Raw genomic sequence first — 14,630 nt, forward strand, 5'->3', positions numbered from 1 at the left:
TCTTTAAATTACGCAATCAAAGGATTCCATTTCTTTTACTCAGATGGTATCTCAAGATGGACTCAAGGGAATTTCTTTTAATCCTTTTTATTGTTTAAGCCAAGATGTCTTTCTCCCTTTCATTCTGGAAGCAAGTAATCAATTTGCAGTGCTAGTAATGTTGCCTAATTAGAACTGTGTGATATGACCTTCCTGCTAGGAAAGCCAAAAAAAAAAAAAATTGCATTATCAAGAATGAACATTTAAATGTATTTCTTTAGAATATCATATCATAATTGAAATGAGTTTGTCTTTTCTGTAACAAGGTTGTGTACTGTCCAGGCCCTAGCTTGTATCCCCCAGGAAGCCCAGTCTATCAATGATATGACCAGTCAGAGGCCATTATCAAATAACTTTTGATCAACACTCCCTGGTTGATATCCCCTCAAGTGCTGGCGGGTCTCGTGGCCTATCCTCGAACTTCCCACTCTCACCACGTCTCCTCAAGTCTGTTCAGTGTCAGAATCATGTCTGAGTTTTAGAAAACACAGATGACTGTCACCGGCCCAGACCTACTGACATACCATCTCCAGACCCAGGCCTGACCCTCTGCTGGGGACAAATGCAAGTCAACACCGACCGCTGCTCTTCCTGCTGCTCTTCCCACTCCCCCAGTCACCTCGTCCAGCCCCTAGCATCCAACACCACCTGTCTCTAGCCAGGCTTCTTCTGGGTCCCAAGCCCCTCACTCCAGCCATCTTCCCTGGACAGCATCACCTGGATGTCCCTAGGCACCTCAGACCAACACAGTTTTGGGATTTTAAGGGGATGCCCTTAAAAAGTAGCTCTCTTGAGACTTCCCTGGTGGTCCAGTGGCTAAGACTCTGAGCTCCCAATGCAGGGGGCCTGGGTTCTCTCCCTGGTCAGAGAACTAGATCCTGCATGCCTCAAGTAAACTCCAGCACAGTAATTAAAAAAAAAAGTAGCTTTTCCTGAGATCTGAACCAACTGAGAAAGTAGGTCCAAAAGTCAGCAGGATACCACCCTGATTACAGAGAAGCAGTAATTTGGAGACTAGAGATTAGGTAAATGGGCTTCCCAGTTTCCTGTCTCCAAGTTCAAGTCATCTGAGGGAATCAGGTGTGCAGAGAGGACCACTGCCCTCAAGGGTCATGGATGGAGAGGCAGGAGAAATGGACTGGATCCTTCCCCCAACACACACATTAACTTCATCCTAAGAAACGTAGACAAATGGCTGCCACCCGCTAACCAGGTAACTCACTCCATCTCAGTACCGGAATAAGGGCTGGGCAAAGGGCCAGCAGTGTTTGGGGAAAGTCCTTCACAGAAGCACAGGAATGGGGAAGAGGTATCGCCCTCCGACAATCTCCCAGCCAGAAATCTTAGAACCATTTCGCTGTCTTTTATTCCCACATCCAACAGGAAGCAAGTCCTGTCCTCTTCTCTTCACTTGCTCTTACTGTATAATTAAGGCTTTACAGTCTCAGCTGGGTGACAGCAAGGTTCTGACTGCCCTCCCATCTCCAGTCCCGCACACTGCAATCAAGGGTTTTTTTGAAAATGAAAAACTGATCGCATCACATACATGCTTAAAATTCTTCATTGTGCTTTAATCGCTCAGTCATGTCTGACTCTGCGACCCTGTGGACTGTAGCCTGCCAGCCTCCCTGTCCATGGGATTTCCCAAGCAAGAATACTGGAATGAATTTCCATTTCCTTCTCCAGGGAATCTTTCCAACCCAGGGATTGAACCCATATCTCTTGTGTGTCCTGCATTGCAGGTGGATTCTTTACCCTCTGAGTCATCAGGGAAGTGGTGTTCTATTCCCAAGTGTTTAAACACTTTGTGTTTTTGAAGATTAAAAGGACAAAGAGCAAGTATTGATCAGAAAGTTGTCTGATGGCCAATTGTGGAGTCTAGGCTGTGGGGCATGAGGTTGGGGAGGAAAATATGAGGTAGCACCTGTAAAATTAAACCTCCTTGAAGAGTCTCTCCTCCACAAGAGAAAAGCAAAGTCTGAGTAGAGCTGATGCTGGTGATATCTGGGCTCAGGGATGGAAGAGCACTGGTCTCGCTGGGGTGATTGCTGCTACAAACATGGAGTACCATCTTGGAAGGATGGCATCCAAATGCCTCACTTAGATTATAACATCCCGTTGTTACTTCAGCAGAAGTCAGATCAGTACCACCGCCAGTGAACTGGGGGGTCAGGACTAGCCTTGTCTTTGGGTTAAAACCAATTTCCTTTGTAGGACATGGAGGTCTATGCAAACTGTCTCTTGTCTACCTTACCCAGCCTTACTTCTCATGGCACCTCCCAACTGTCTACCCCTCTACTCTGGACATGAGTTTAAGCAAACTCCAGGAGATAGTGAAGGACAGGGAAACCTGGCATGCTGCAATTCATGAGGGTCACAAAGAGTTGGACAGGACTTAGTGACTAAAGAGCTACTCTCAGAAATTGGCCAAAGCTGCTTGGCTGTTTAACACCTCAAAGCCTTGGCTCATGTTCCATCTACCAGGATGCCTGTCCTTCCCCACCTGTGCCTGCCTAGCAAACTCCCATAGAGATACACTCTATGACTCTTCTCCAGTCATGTCCCAGGCAAATTGGCCACTTCCTCTGCTTAGTCCTCACAGCACCCTGTGGCGGTCTTTGGCAGAATCTGCAACTTACTGTATTTAAGTGCATGCCCCTCCCCCCATTAGTCTGAGAGTGATCTTAGGGAGAAGATTTTGGCTGATTCTGTTCTAACCTCAGGGTCTAAGTTCTGATTGGTACTTAATAAATAGTGTTTGACTGAATAATCTGCTAAACCCTATGCAAAGCTAATTTAACAGCTATTAGTACCATTAAGAATGTGCTAGTGATTCTTGAAAGTCAGTCTCATTCCAAGTTTTTGGCAACAATGTCATCTGTTTAGATTTGCTTAGGGTAGCCAATTGCTGAAGAAATAGGAACACTATCTCCTTGACTCAGTACGATTTCCAATGGGGGATATTCTCTTCCCTTGGGTTAGCAAAGTCTCCCAGGAATATACTCATCATGGTGGGAAGCAAAGCAGTGTGGAGATGACAGCAGAAGTCCCAGGCTCCATTCTTTGAAAATGGGATAACCACAGCCACCTAAATGTCAAATGCATTTATTTTAATACATCCGCAGACCCAAATGGTAGAGAGACGAATTAAAGACCACTTTCAAGATAACCTGGTATTGTATCAATCTGGATTCTTTAGAGCAGTGATGACTAGACTTCTTAATGTCAGCCCTAGAACCCCACAAAATGCCAATAATTGCCCTTACAATAGTCATAAATGATTAGGTTACACCCGGTAGTCTTAGCATTGAGTGTGTGCCATGTTCCCATTCATTCATTCACTCATTACAATATTCAGTCAATGGACCCTTAAAACTGATTACCACATGCAGATCACAGGAGGCAAAACTGAGTGGGCAAGACGGGAGAGCTGAGCAAGGAACTAGAAAAGGAAAAATGTTTAAAGCCCCCATGTCAGTTCTAAATACATCATCATTTTGTCTAAAACCAGATGAATTCTCAGAACTGCAGAAACACATTCAGGTGTAAATACAAAGAACATAAACACGGTTTTGATTGTCCAAGTCAACATTAGCCTGTATAACTAGAAGATGCTACATGACACGGATAAGGGCATTACCATGTCTCTCTGGTGCAGGGATACTCCCCAGACCCACACACTACTCGTGGACCTTGTCTCTGGTATTGGGAAAGCTTGCAGTGGCTGCAGCTGGTCCCATCCTGATAATCCTCTCTCCACTTCCGTAATCCTGTGGTTTGTCACCTAACATCCTCAAAGCTCTTCCAAAATTCTGTTATCTTTATCATGGGCAATGAAAGAAAAAGAGTCTTTGGTTTATGTTTGTTACACACTTTTAATCTTTTCTTGAGTAGGTTTTGCTTGTGTAGGTGTAAATTGTGTCCATCTTGGCTGATGGCACAGAGCCAGAGTTTATCAATAATCTATACAGTGAGTATCTTCACATCAATTGCTTAGTCTGATCTTTGTCTATGCAACAGGTAAGAATTTGATTGTGTGCTACAGGTACTCAATACTAAGGATAGCTGAGTGTAGCAGAAGGCAAGCTCCAATACTTCTTTGTCAAATAATCAAGTTCCCTTTAAGTAGACCTACTGAAAATAAGTCAATAATTTAAACTGAATTAGCAAGCCACTCACAAAGACAATCTAACATTCACCTTTCTCACAAATCCAGGGTCTGACATTTTCCTCCCTCCTTACCTGACTTGAAGATCTTTTTTCACTTGCTGATTTACTCAAAAGCCTGTTTTACCTCCAAGTTTCAGAACCTAGGAATTTAATTTTCAGTACTCTATTCATTTAAAACATTCTCTTGACCACACAATGACTGCAACCTGTAGTTTTTCTTACAATGACAATTCCACTTTCCCATTCAATCTATCATTACATTGTTTTGGTTTTCAGAGAAACTTGACAGGTTATATTTAAAAGGGTATCAAAGTTATTTCGAGAGTAAAAATGTTCCCTAAAAAAGTAGAAAACAAGATTAAGATTCCCAAAGAGCAAGTTGGGTGAGGGATAAATTAGGAGTTTGAGATTAACATATATACACTACCATATATAAAACAAGGACCTACTGTATAGCACAGGAAATTATACTCAATATTTTGTAATAACCTATAAGGGAAAAGAACCTGAAAAATACATATGTAGGTATGTATAACTGAGTCATTTTGCTGTATCCCTGAAACAAACACAACATTATAAATCAACTATATTACAATCAATCAATAAATAAAACTTTTTAGATTGAAGTAATCTCATAAAAAAAAGTAACAAAATGTAATTTGGGATGACAGTTTATTTTCCAAGTTTTACAGTATAAAAAATGTAACACATAAAATGTTTTACAGTTCATTGGAACTGGAGACGCAAAAGAGAACAAAATAACTTGGATACCAGGTACACCATGCCCCTCATAGACTCTAACTTTGTTACTGATATTACAATGAGAAGAGGCTTCACAGGGTATACCTTATGAATGTATGTACTTGGGTAGATGGTTGCTGGTAGTGTCATTCATTCATTCACATATTTGAAACGTCTCAATAAAGCCCACCACCCAGTTTATGCAAGAAGTCACACTCAGACTTTGTCATACCTATCGAGTGACTGTGAACTTTGCTAACCAGCCAAACTGCCCCTCCTGGTTACAAAGTGTGGTATTAACTAAGAAGAGAGAACACAAAAGACCCCTGGCCACGTCTCTGCACAGTTATGGCTCCATCACACAGAGACAGACGGTTTCCTTACTGAACTTGCTGGACTGATACTGGATTCTAAATCCAGAAATGTAAAGTTCTTTCAACACAAAAGTGATTGTTAAATAAATTTTACTTGAGTAAGACCTGGTCCTAGTCTCTCTGGTCTTCTCCCTAGCATCTTTGTTGAAGAAGTGGTTAATTCACCACTCCAGTGAGCCTGTATCCACCCCTGCCCTCATCTTGGCTGGTATCCTGTACTCCAGGCAATAGTTGTCACAAACAACTTCTTGAAAATCAAATTTTGTTAATCACATCATAATTTAGGAGTCCCAGAGGAGTTTGCTATTTAGCTAAAGCCTACTGTGAATCCATTATAAAAATAAGGAATTATTAGCACACTTTGGATTTTTTTTTTTTTAAGAATGATAATCAATGCTAAATGAATACTCTATTATCTCTATAACTGTGGGGCACTGGCAAATGAAAAGTGACAGCCACTTCTTTCCACCTGACCCCTGGAATGGTGATGATGTGTAACAGTCTAAGTTCCCTATAGCATGAATTGAACTAGACTTGACACCTGCAGATCAGATGTCCAGGTCCTATTACTAATTCCCTGAGCAACAGTCTCTGGTCCCCAGATATGAAGCTTTCCCAAGGTGAGGGCTTTTGGGGGTTTAAATAGTCCTAAAGGATGACTTCCTTCAGAGTGAAAGTTCATGTCCACAAGGGAAAACTCAGATAAGTACAAGCAAATATAAAACCAGACACTGTACATTCAACTATTTTTATCCAAACATTATTTCAGTGCCAAAAGAAGTGCCAAAGACACTCAAGATAAACGCCTGGGAGTTGGTCACATTTGTCCCCAGGGCTTAAGATAAGAGAGTTTTTTTATCCCACCAAAACAAGGACGAAACACTGATGTTTTCAAGCTGAGAGACATATCAATTGTAGATTCCCGGTGCCATACTTGGAGTAACATTTGATTGCGCTGCTTCAGGTATCAGAAATCTGCAGTTGTGCTGGAGAGCTCTAAAACAACTCATTGAAGAGGTTTATGTTTCAGGTGATACAACACAAACTGGGTTATTTAAGGAGAAATGGGACAGGCCTGGCAAAAGGGACACAGAGTACTCAAATCTACTTATAGTCAGTAGTTTTACATTTTCTACCTACCCTTTGAAAATGTGTCTTGCTCATTCCTAGTAAGTATTGGGTTGGTCAAAAAGCTCCTTCAGGTTTTTCGGTAACCTTTTATGGAAAAATCTGAGCAAACTTTTTGGCCAACCGAATAGCAAAGCTGAGAGGTGTCATCTTTCCCTTCCTATCCTCCACAGAAAGCAACCAGCAGGCAAGGGGAAGGTAGTTTATGCACAAAAGAAACCTTGAGACAGTGGAAGAGAGGCAAACGGTGTGTTCAGAGTCCTGGTGTTAGGTCTCTTGATTAAAACTCTTGAGGACAAATGTGGGGGAAAATAGTGCCATGCGAAGTGCTTGCTGAGAACAAGGAAGTCAGGGATGGAGGCCAGGGGCTCCAGTCCCAAACCCCCCTAGGCTGGGGCTGCAGGCAGTCCCTCCCCACCTCAGCAGGGGGCGGGCTTGGGGGGACGCTGTTGGGGCATAATGTTGACAAAGCACCAGGAAGAGGCCTCCTCGGGTCAGCAGGAGGCCAGGTCAGCCCCAGCACACCTCCCCAAGGTACACATCTGCCCAAGCCAGCAGGGTGGGAGTGGAAGGTGGGAAGGGCAAAAACAAAAGTGACTGCCAGAAACAATAGCAGCCAGGTTCTACAGCAAGTGCAGCACTGGCAGGGCTGGTTTTCCTAGAGGAAGGGGAATTTTCAACTTCTTTCCATCAAAAGTCCTGAGGAAATCTGCCAGTGCCACGGGGCAGCTTTCCTTGGAGCCATAGCCTGGGTAGAAACCCAGAGTCAAAGAGAAGTGATTCCACCTCCAATGAACCCCCATCCCCAGGTTGTGATTCAAGGTTAAGTGTCCTCTGGTTCTTTCCTCCACATCCAGAAAATGCCAAATTATATAGGTAATACCTCAAGGTACAGTGACCAAGGGATTGGAGTCAAACATTAGATGTGAAATTTCATTTATTAGCTGTGAGATTTTAGGCAAGTTCCTCTCTCTCTGATCATCTTTGTTCTCACCTGTAAAATTGAGATAGCCCCTGATTTAAAGGAATTCACATTCGAGGACAGCATCTAACATAACAACAGCTGATAAACACACCCTATTACCCTTCTCTTCCTTCTTTGACCAAAATATGTTTTGTCAAAAATGTGATCCAAAATCTAATTTTCTGGGCGTACACTTGATTAAAGCTCAATAATGTAGTGTCTATGGTCCCTAATACAACTACCACACTGACTACCATTCCAAAACTGTGCTATGGGCTTAGGAAAACAACTCATAGTTCATTTACAATGGATTATGATCATAAGGTTACACAGGAGTAAATTCATGGTAGTGAATTTTTTTTGGTAAAACAAGATCTATAAAGTACAAACACTACCCAGAAATAAATCACTTAACAACTGCAGGGTCTCTGCTGGACTATTTAAATATTATGGCACCATTTCTGTGCTTTTAGTCATAAACTTTTTTTAAATGAAGTTCCAATTTTTAAGTTAGATCAAGAAATCTACGGTAAGGCTTCCAGGGTAGTGAAGTTGGAGCAGTCGCTTATCATGGAGCTCGACCTTTCTTTGTTTCTGTTCTCAGGTCTTAGGGTCCAGAGGCAAGGAAGAGTCTAATGGACTTGCCTGGAGGGCCGCGGTGCTCTAGGCCTCACTGTGCTGAAGTCATTTACTCCCGGGGAGAAGCCAGTATAACTGAGGCAAAGGAGCGAAGGGAGAGGGAGTAGTTATTGGCTTTAGAGTAACCTCCCAGAAGATGGTGTTGTTAGGAAATCTCTCAAACACAGGGCCTATGGAGAAACACACGGACTTTCACACCCTAATCCATATGAAACCATCCACAAGTTATCTGCTGAGATACACACTAGTCTTGCCACAGATAGCACAGATGATCAGATGGCTAACATAAACATGCCGCCCATCTGGTAGCTACACTCGAGAAAAGCTCACACATATCGTAACACACAGGCACAAACAACTATCATCCCTGTGTAAGCAGCCTTACACAGCAGGGTTCCCGTAGATGCGCGTAAACCAAGGACCCAATTTTGCTGACTTCACTGGGCGACAGCGACAGGCACTCCCCCAGGGCGGGTCATCGGCTTCTGCCAGCCTAATAGGCTCACAGCTTTCCAGGGTTACAGCCTCATCTAAAGACAGGAGGCTGTAAAAAGCAACCAGGAGACAAGAGGATGAGAGCACTCAACTACCACCAGCTATGGTGAGGAGAGGGGAACTGCTCCCCCACTGGACGCACCCAGACAGTCACTGTTCCTCACTGCAGAGGAGGTCCGAGCCCTGGCAATGAGCCGCAGCACAACACACGCACATACTAGGGCCACCTCCCCTACCCATCGGCTGTACAGAATTTGCCCTGTCCACAGATTTGAAAAGGAGAGACAGGGAGATGATGATACCTGGACAATAAAACTGGGCAAGCGTTTTCTCTAGGGCTTACTTTATAAACTTTAGCAAAAGTATTACACGTTTTGACTTAGCTGGTGATGCAATGGATGAATCAATCACAAAACCTAAAAATCCCTTCCAGCTCTAAGAGTGCAGACTTTAATGTTCAGTTCATGGACGATTAAAAGTTGGCATTATCTTCAAAAGTACCCACTTAAGAACAGCAATTAGATATCTACTGGTTAAAACATCAGGAGGGAAGAGAGCGACCTCAGACACACACTCCCCATTAAGTTTTTCTATGTACTGTTTAATGTTCACATTTTAATAACTTAGGTTCACTATAGAAAATCTATAAATATTTAAGGCAAAAAAAATCCTGTCTCCCCCAGTGCGGATTTATCTAATTCAATTAGCACAGTTTACGCCTTTAAAAAAGAATAGCTGATTGGCTCCAAGAACTGAAATAGAAATGCATTGTGTTCAACTGTGTGATACAGTTTTTCTTTAAACCTTAAAAATTTTTAAATGGCATTTACATTGTTCCCACTGCACCAGTAACTCAAGCTATTAAGAGTTTGCAAGTGCAAAGGCTTGATACAAAGATCCTGCATTTTATTATGTTATTCTTTCAAAAAGGACTTAATACAAAGTCAGCATAAAAAAATTCAATACTCAATTTAAAACAGAAACAATAATTTCAGAAAGTCTGACATTCTCCTATGCAAGCTGGGAGAGAAAGAAAGGGGTGGAGAGAGAGAGAAAAAAAAAAATTCCTTAATTTAAACCTTTCTTCACCCTGCTGGGAAGGCAGGCACCCAAACCATGACTCCAACTTAACCCCTTCTGGACTGGGAATTGAAGACAGGGTTGGAAGCAGTTTTGCGGAACGCTGATGGATAGTGTCATCATTAACCATATGAATATACATGTATGGCACTTCTATTGCTGGGTTCCTGATGCAGCAGCCTGTGATACGTTTATTTTGAGACAGTATAACCTTTATGTTGCCAAAGTCTCATTGTACATTCACCATCCCTTGCCCAGTCTCCCAAAATAGATTCCTGAGAAAGACATCATCATAAGGAATGTCCAGTTTGAAGGGGACCTAAAGGCAAAACTAAGAAGAACAAAAGCACCATGGTTACATGGTATGTGTTTTTCATAAACGAAAACCATGCAGTTAAAATAGTACATCTTGGCTCCACTCCATATCAACTAGTTTTTCCTCCTTTTCCAACACATCTTCTTTCTGACCTGAAGGCTGTGGATTCAAGACGGCTGTTTGCTTTTTCAGATACAGGTGTGTGATAAGACAATAACAAACACTGCACCCCTCCTGGAGTGCATAAGCCAGTCAGAATACGTGGGGACACATACGAAAACAGCACTGGACAGTGTTTTCCTTGGCTAAAGAAAGGTGACTGGTTAGCCTGACCACCAGGGAAAAGCGAGAGTGAATATTTGGCAAAAGTGTGTTGTGGATATCGGAAGGTAGATGGAGAAACTGAAGACTGCTGCAGTGCTCTGCCTCATGGCACCTCCTCCTAGAATATGGCCCAGCAGCTCCCCCAGGCCTGGGAAAGCCAACAGAAACCAGCTGTATCTAAGAACAGACCAGGCAGGCATCGTTTGAACCTTAAGATCGTCTCCCTACTTTCCTTTCCCTGAATGCTGGATCCTGCCTATTCCCTCTCCACACTGGACTACCAACGACAAGTAATTTAGCACCAGGGCCTAAATCAGCCCCTTCCCGGGTAGTAAGGGGCAGAGGCAATGGGCACACAGTGACGGTGGTCAGAAGTCAGGGACTGGACGCTGCAGCTGTCCCCTGGCAAGGCAGCTTGCTATGGAGCTTTGTGAGGACATATCTCCTGGGAAACAGAGGCTCCGAGCCGAACGTGCCAGCCCCAGAGTCACAGTGTGGGTCTCTCCCTGGTGGGTGTGGAGCAGCTGGAGGAGGATCGCGAGGGGAGGGCCTCCCGCCGCAGCCTAAAGGGAAGATCCTAGCAGGCGAGCTCTCCCTGGGGCCTACCTGGTGGCCACACCACCCTCTCCTACACAAACAAATAATCCAAGGGGTGGACCCGAGGTTGCGCATGGAGCCCAAGGGCACGCAGGAACAGACAGGTCCTCTGTGGCTCTGGAGACTGGGCTCCTGGCCAGGCCTGCCAGCCAGGATGGAGAGAGGACAGGTGGGCCATCACAGGGTTAAGAAAGGGCTTCCTGCTCAAGCCGGTAGGCAAGCAGGTCAGAACTAGGGCAGGCAAATTATCTCTTTGGGGGAAAAAAAAAAACCACCAAATCATGAAGAGCTGTAAACTGAGAGTGCACATGTGTCATTTTGATCCTTCTCTGCAGAACCTAAGGCAACAGAGAACGGAGACGAAGGCAGGCATTTCATGAACAGCCCATGGCTCCCGTGGTGCTGGACGTTTACACACACAAACACGTGTGGACATGTCCTGTCGGGTTCCCTGAAACAGGACGAAGATGTGTGCCCTCCAGGACCAGGGGTGGGACGGCCGGAAGCCAGGGCAGGGCCGGGTGCTGGACGAGAGGCAGGGGCGAGTTGTAAGGCAAGGTTCCGAAGAACCTCCAGCTCCGCTTTGGTTTGCAGCTGTCACAGAAAACGCCAGGGAACCGCTTCTGGAGATGGCCCATCCCCAAGTCAGATGTCATCAGTCACTTTCTTCCAGGATGGCCATCTTCTGCTTCCTTCCAAATAAAGTGCAGATGGTCAAAGGACCCTGGTTTCTCATGTGCCAGCTCAGTCAGCCATGAAGAATAATAAAAACAAAGATGCCCCTCTGGTATACATATATATCTCTCTATATATTCTTTCTCTTTTTAATAAAACCACAAATATAGAACTTTTAAACCGACGTCTCGGACTGCAAGCGAAGGACAAATTTGTGAGATTTGGGGTCTATGAACTCTTCCGAGAGCATGATGAACGGGATTTTCTTCACATTGACGACGAGGCTGAAGTCCAAGCATTTGAGGACAAAAACGAGTCCATCCCGCAGCCCGTTGGTCACAGCCTCGTCGCTGACGAGCCGCCACTGCGTGGAGAGCCAGCGCTCCCGGTCATACTGCAGTGTGGGGCCGGCGCTGAGGTACCGTTCGAGGAAGGCCTGTAAGGACAGCAGAGATGCTGTTAGGGAGGGAATGCCCACTCCAGGGGACGCTGCCAGGCTCCCAGTCTTGGGGGAAGAAACATCCTCCCAACAAACCAGGACAGCCCGGCTGATCATATACCAGTTCCATCAGACCCGCACAACAGAGCCCTTTGCTGGGGAGAGAGGGCTTCCTGACTTTCTCTCCAGCCAGAGGGTGCAGACAGTGGTAAGCACAGGGGCGAGGAAGGCGGGGTGGCTGGTACCCACGTAAGCTGTGGCTGAGGCACCAGCCCCATCCAAGGGCCCGGGCCCCACGGCATATGCCTCAGCCTGTACTTGTTCATAGGTTGGTCTCCTCCCATCTTGAGAGCTCCTCGGGGCAAGTGCCAGGCATTCTGACAATGTGAGTGGAAGAAACACAGGGATATACCTGCTCACACAAAAACGCATGCTCTGCATTCACTGCTGTGTGCCTTTGGACAAGCCGTTTAAGCTCTCTGTGAGTGGAGCGGATGGCAGCCGTAATGCACAGAACGGCTGTGAGGACCAAATGGTTAACCTGAACCATCTCATGGTGCAAGATGAGGGTGGTTATTTGACTTTGGATGGAGTGTGCACGTGGCAATCCAAGGGCTGGCCAGGTCCCATGCCCACCTTCCCATCCCAAGCCCTTGGCTCCAGGAGCACTGAGTCCCACGGGCGGGATATTCCCCTTGACATGTGCTAGTCCTCCTGCTGAAGGTCGTCCTTCGGCATATTCCTCCTGGCTCTTTACATTTTCTCAAACTACTCACTGAGCCTCTCAGAGAAGTGAACATGTCCTCCTGTAAGTGCCTATAATCATGGGAATGACGCCCATGTGATATTCTACTTTCTGAACAGTTACTGCTGACTGCTTGTCTGAGCCCCACACTATAAACTACCCTCTCCTGGAGGGCGGGAACTATTTTTTCAATATGAATTTCCCATGTGCCTGGCATATGCTGGAGGCTCAACTGCATGTGTGTTACATCAATAAATATATTGCTTTAGCTGTGAGAAAGAAAAATGAACAAACCAGGGATATAGATAGAAAATACTAGGATACATCACTCTGGCCCTAAACAAAGTGGTGTCCTCTTCCATCCATCCCTTACTGCTGCCAGATATAATACTTCTACCTGTAAGTATCTATTCTGAGGCAGAAAGGAGAGCTGTGCCTCTACCATAACACACACTCATATAAAATTAGTTCTTATATGGAAATTCCCCAGCAGTCCAGTGGTTAGGACTTGGTGCATTCATTGCCGGCTCCTGGTTCAATCCCCGGTTGGGAAACTAAGATCCCACAGGCTGTGCAGCACGGCCAAAAAAAAAAAAAAGCTTTTATGAATCATAAGGAAAAGAAACAGAGAAATGAAACTAAGAAGATAACTTTTAAAATAGAAATAAGATATACAAAGATATTCTATCACAGTAATAGGTAAAGAAAAGTGAAAGTGTTAGTTGCTCAGTTACTCTGACTCTTTGCAACCCCATGGACTGTAGCCCACCAGGCTCCTCTGTCCATGGGATTCTCCAGGCAAGAACATTGGAGTGGATTGCCATGCTCTTCTCCAGGGGATCTTTCCGATCCAGGGATCAAATCCAGGTCTTCTGTGTTGCAGGCAGATTCTTTACCATCTTAGCCACCAGGGAAGCTCATAGTTAAAGAAATACGAATTCAAATAATAAAACAACATATTTCCTTCCTCTTAGATGCATGCACGCTAAGTCGCTTCAGTTGTGTCTGATTCTTTGCAACCCTATGGACTGTAGCCTGCTAGGCTCCACTGTCTATGGGATTCTCCAAGCAAGAATACTAGAGTGGGCTGCCATGCCCTCCTTCAGAGGATCATCCCAACCCAGGGATCAAACTCGCATCTCTTAAGTTTCCTGCATTGGCTGGCGGGTTCTTTACCACTAGCGCCACCTGGGAAGCCTCTTAGATGAGCATGATTAAAAAAGAATTATAACACCCAATGCTGTCAAGTGTGTGTCGAGGGAAATAAACAAATAAACAGTCTCATATCCTATAGGCAGAAATATAAAACAGTAACACCCCTTAGAAGGATAATTTGGCAAGATCTGTACCTTTGATCTAGCTATTCCTCTACTAGATATTGATCCCTCAGAAATACTTGCATATATGCATGAAAACATATGTTAAAAAAAAAAAAAAGAGAGATTCGTTGCAACATTGTTTAGACGCGGGGCTGGCAAACTTTCCTTTAAATGTAAATATTTTTGGCTTTGCAAGGCACACACTGTCATAATTGCTCCACTCAGCCACAGTAGAGAGAAAGCAGCCGTAGACAATCTGTAAACAAAAGGGTGTGGCTGTGTCCCAATAAAACTCGATTAACAAAAACCACCAACCCCTAGTTTAGACTAACGAAAGATCTTAATCCAAATGTGCATTAGTAGGCCATCCGTTAAACAAACCATGGTATTCAGTGGAACAGGACACAGCTATTAAAGCGAATGAGGGAAATCTGTATGACAGAGATGGGGAAGTACTGACAGGGAAAGACAGCCAAGAACAGCTTTAAGTGAAAAAACCAAGATTCCAAACTATACCTATATGGTATGAGATTCCCATTTCTTTCTTTCTTTTTCTTTTTTGTTCATTTCTGCTTTAAGCGCACA

The 14,630-nt window shown here is 44.5% G+C and overlaps 1 protein-coding gene across 1 annotated transcript in view; it reads right to left on the bottom strand.

Annotated features, from left to right (window-relative positions):
* Positions 1-4,864: 4,864 nt before the first annotated feature.
* VANGL1 (VANGL planar cell polarity protein 1) overlaps positions 4,865-14,630 on the bottom strand; it is a 58,655-nt gene continuing 48,889 nt past the window's right edge. The window contains exon 8 of the mRNA XM_061121075.1: positions 4,865-11,978. Within this exon, the coding sequence (XP_060977058.1) occupies positions 11,718-11,978 (261 nt within the window). The 3' untranslated portion in view covers positions 4,865-11,717. The remainder of the gene's footprint in view (positions 11,979-14,630) is intronic.

The sequence above is a fragment of the Dama dama genome, chromosome 20 (genome assembly GCF_033118175.1).
Source record: "Dama dama isolate Ldn47 chromosome 20, ASM3311817v1, whole genome shotgun sequence".
Lineage (NCBI taxonomy): Eukaryota > Metazoa > Chordata > Mammalia > Artiodactyla > Cervidae > Dama > Dama dama.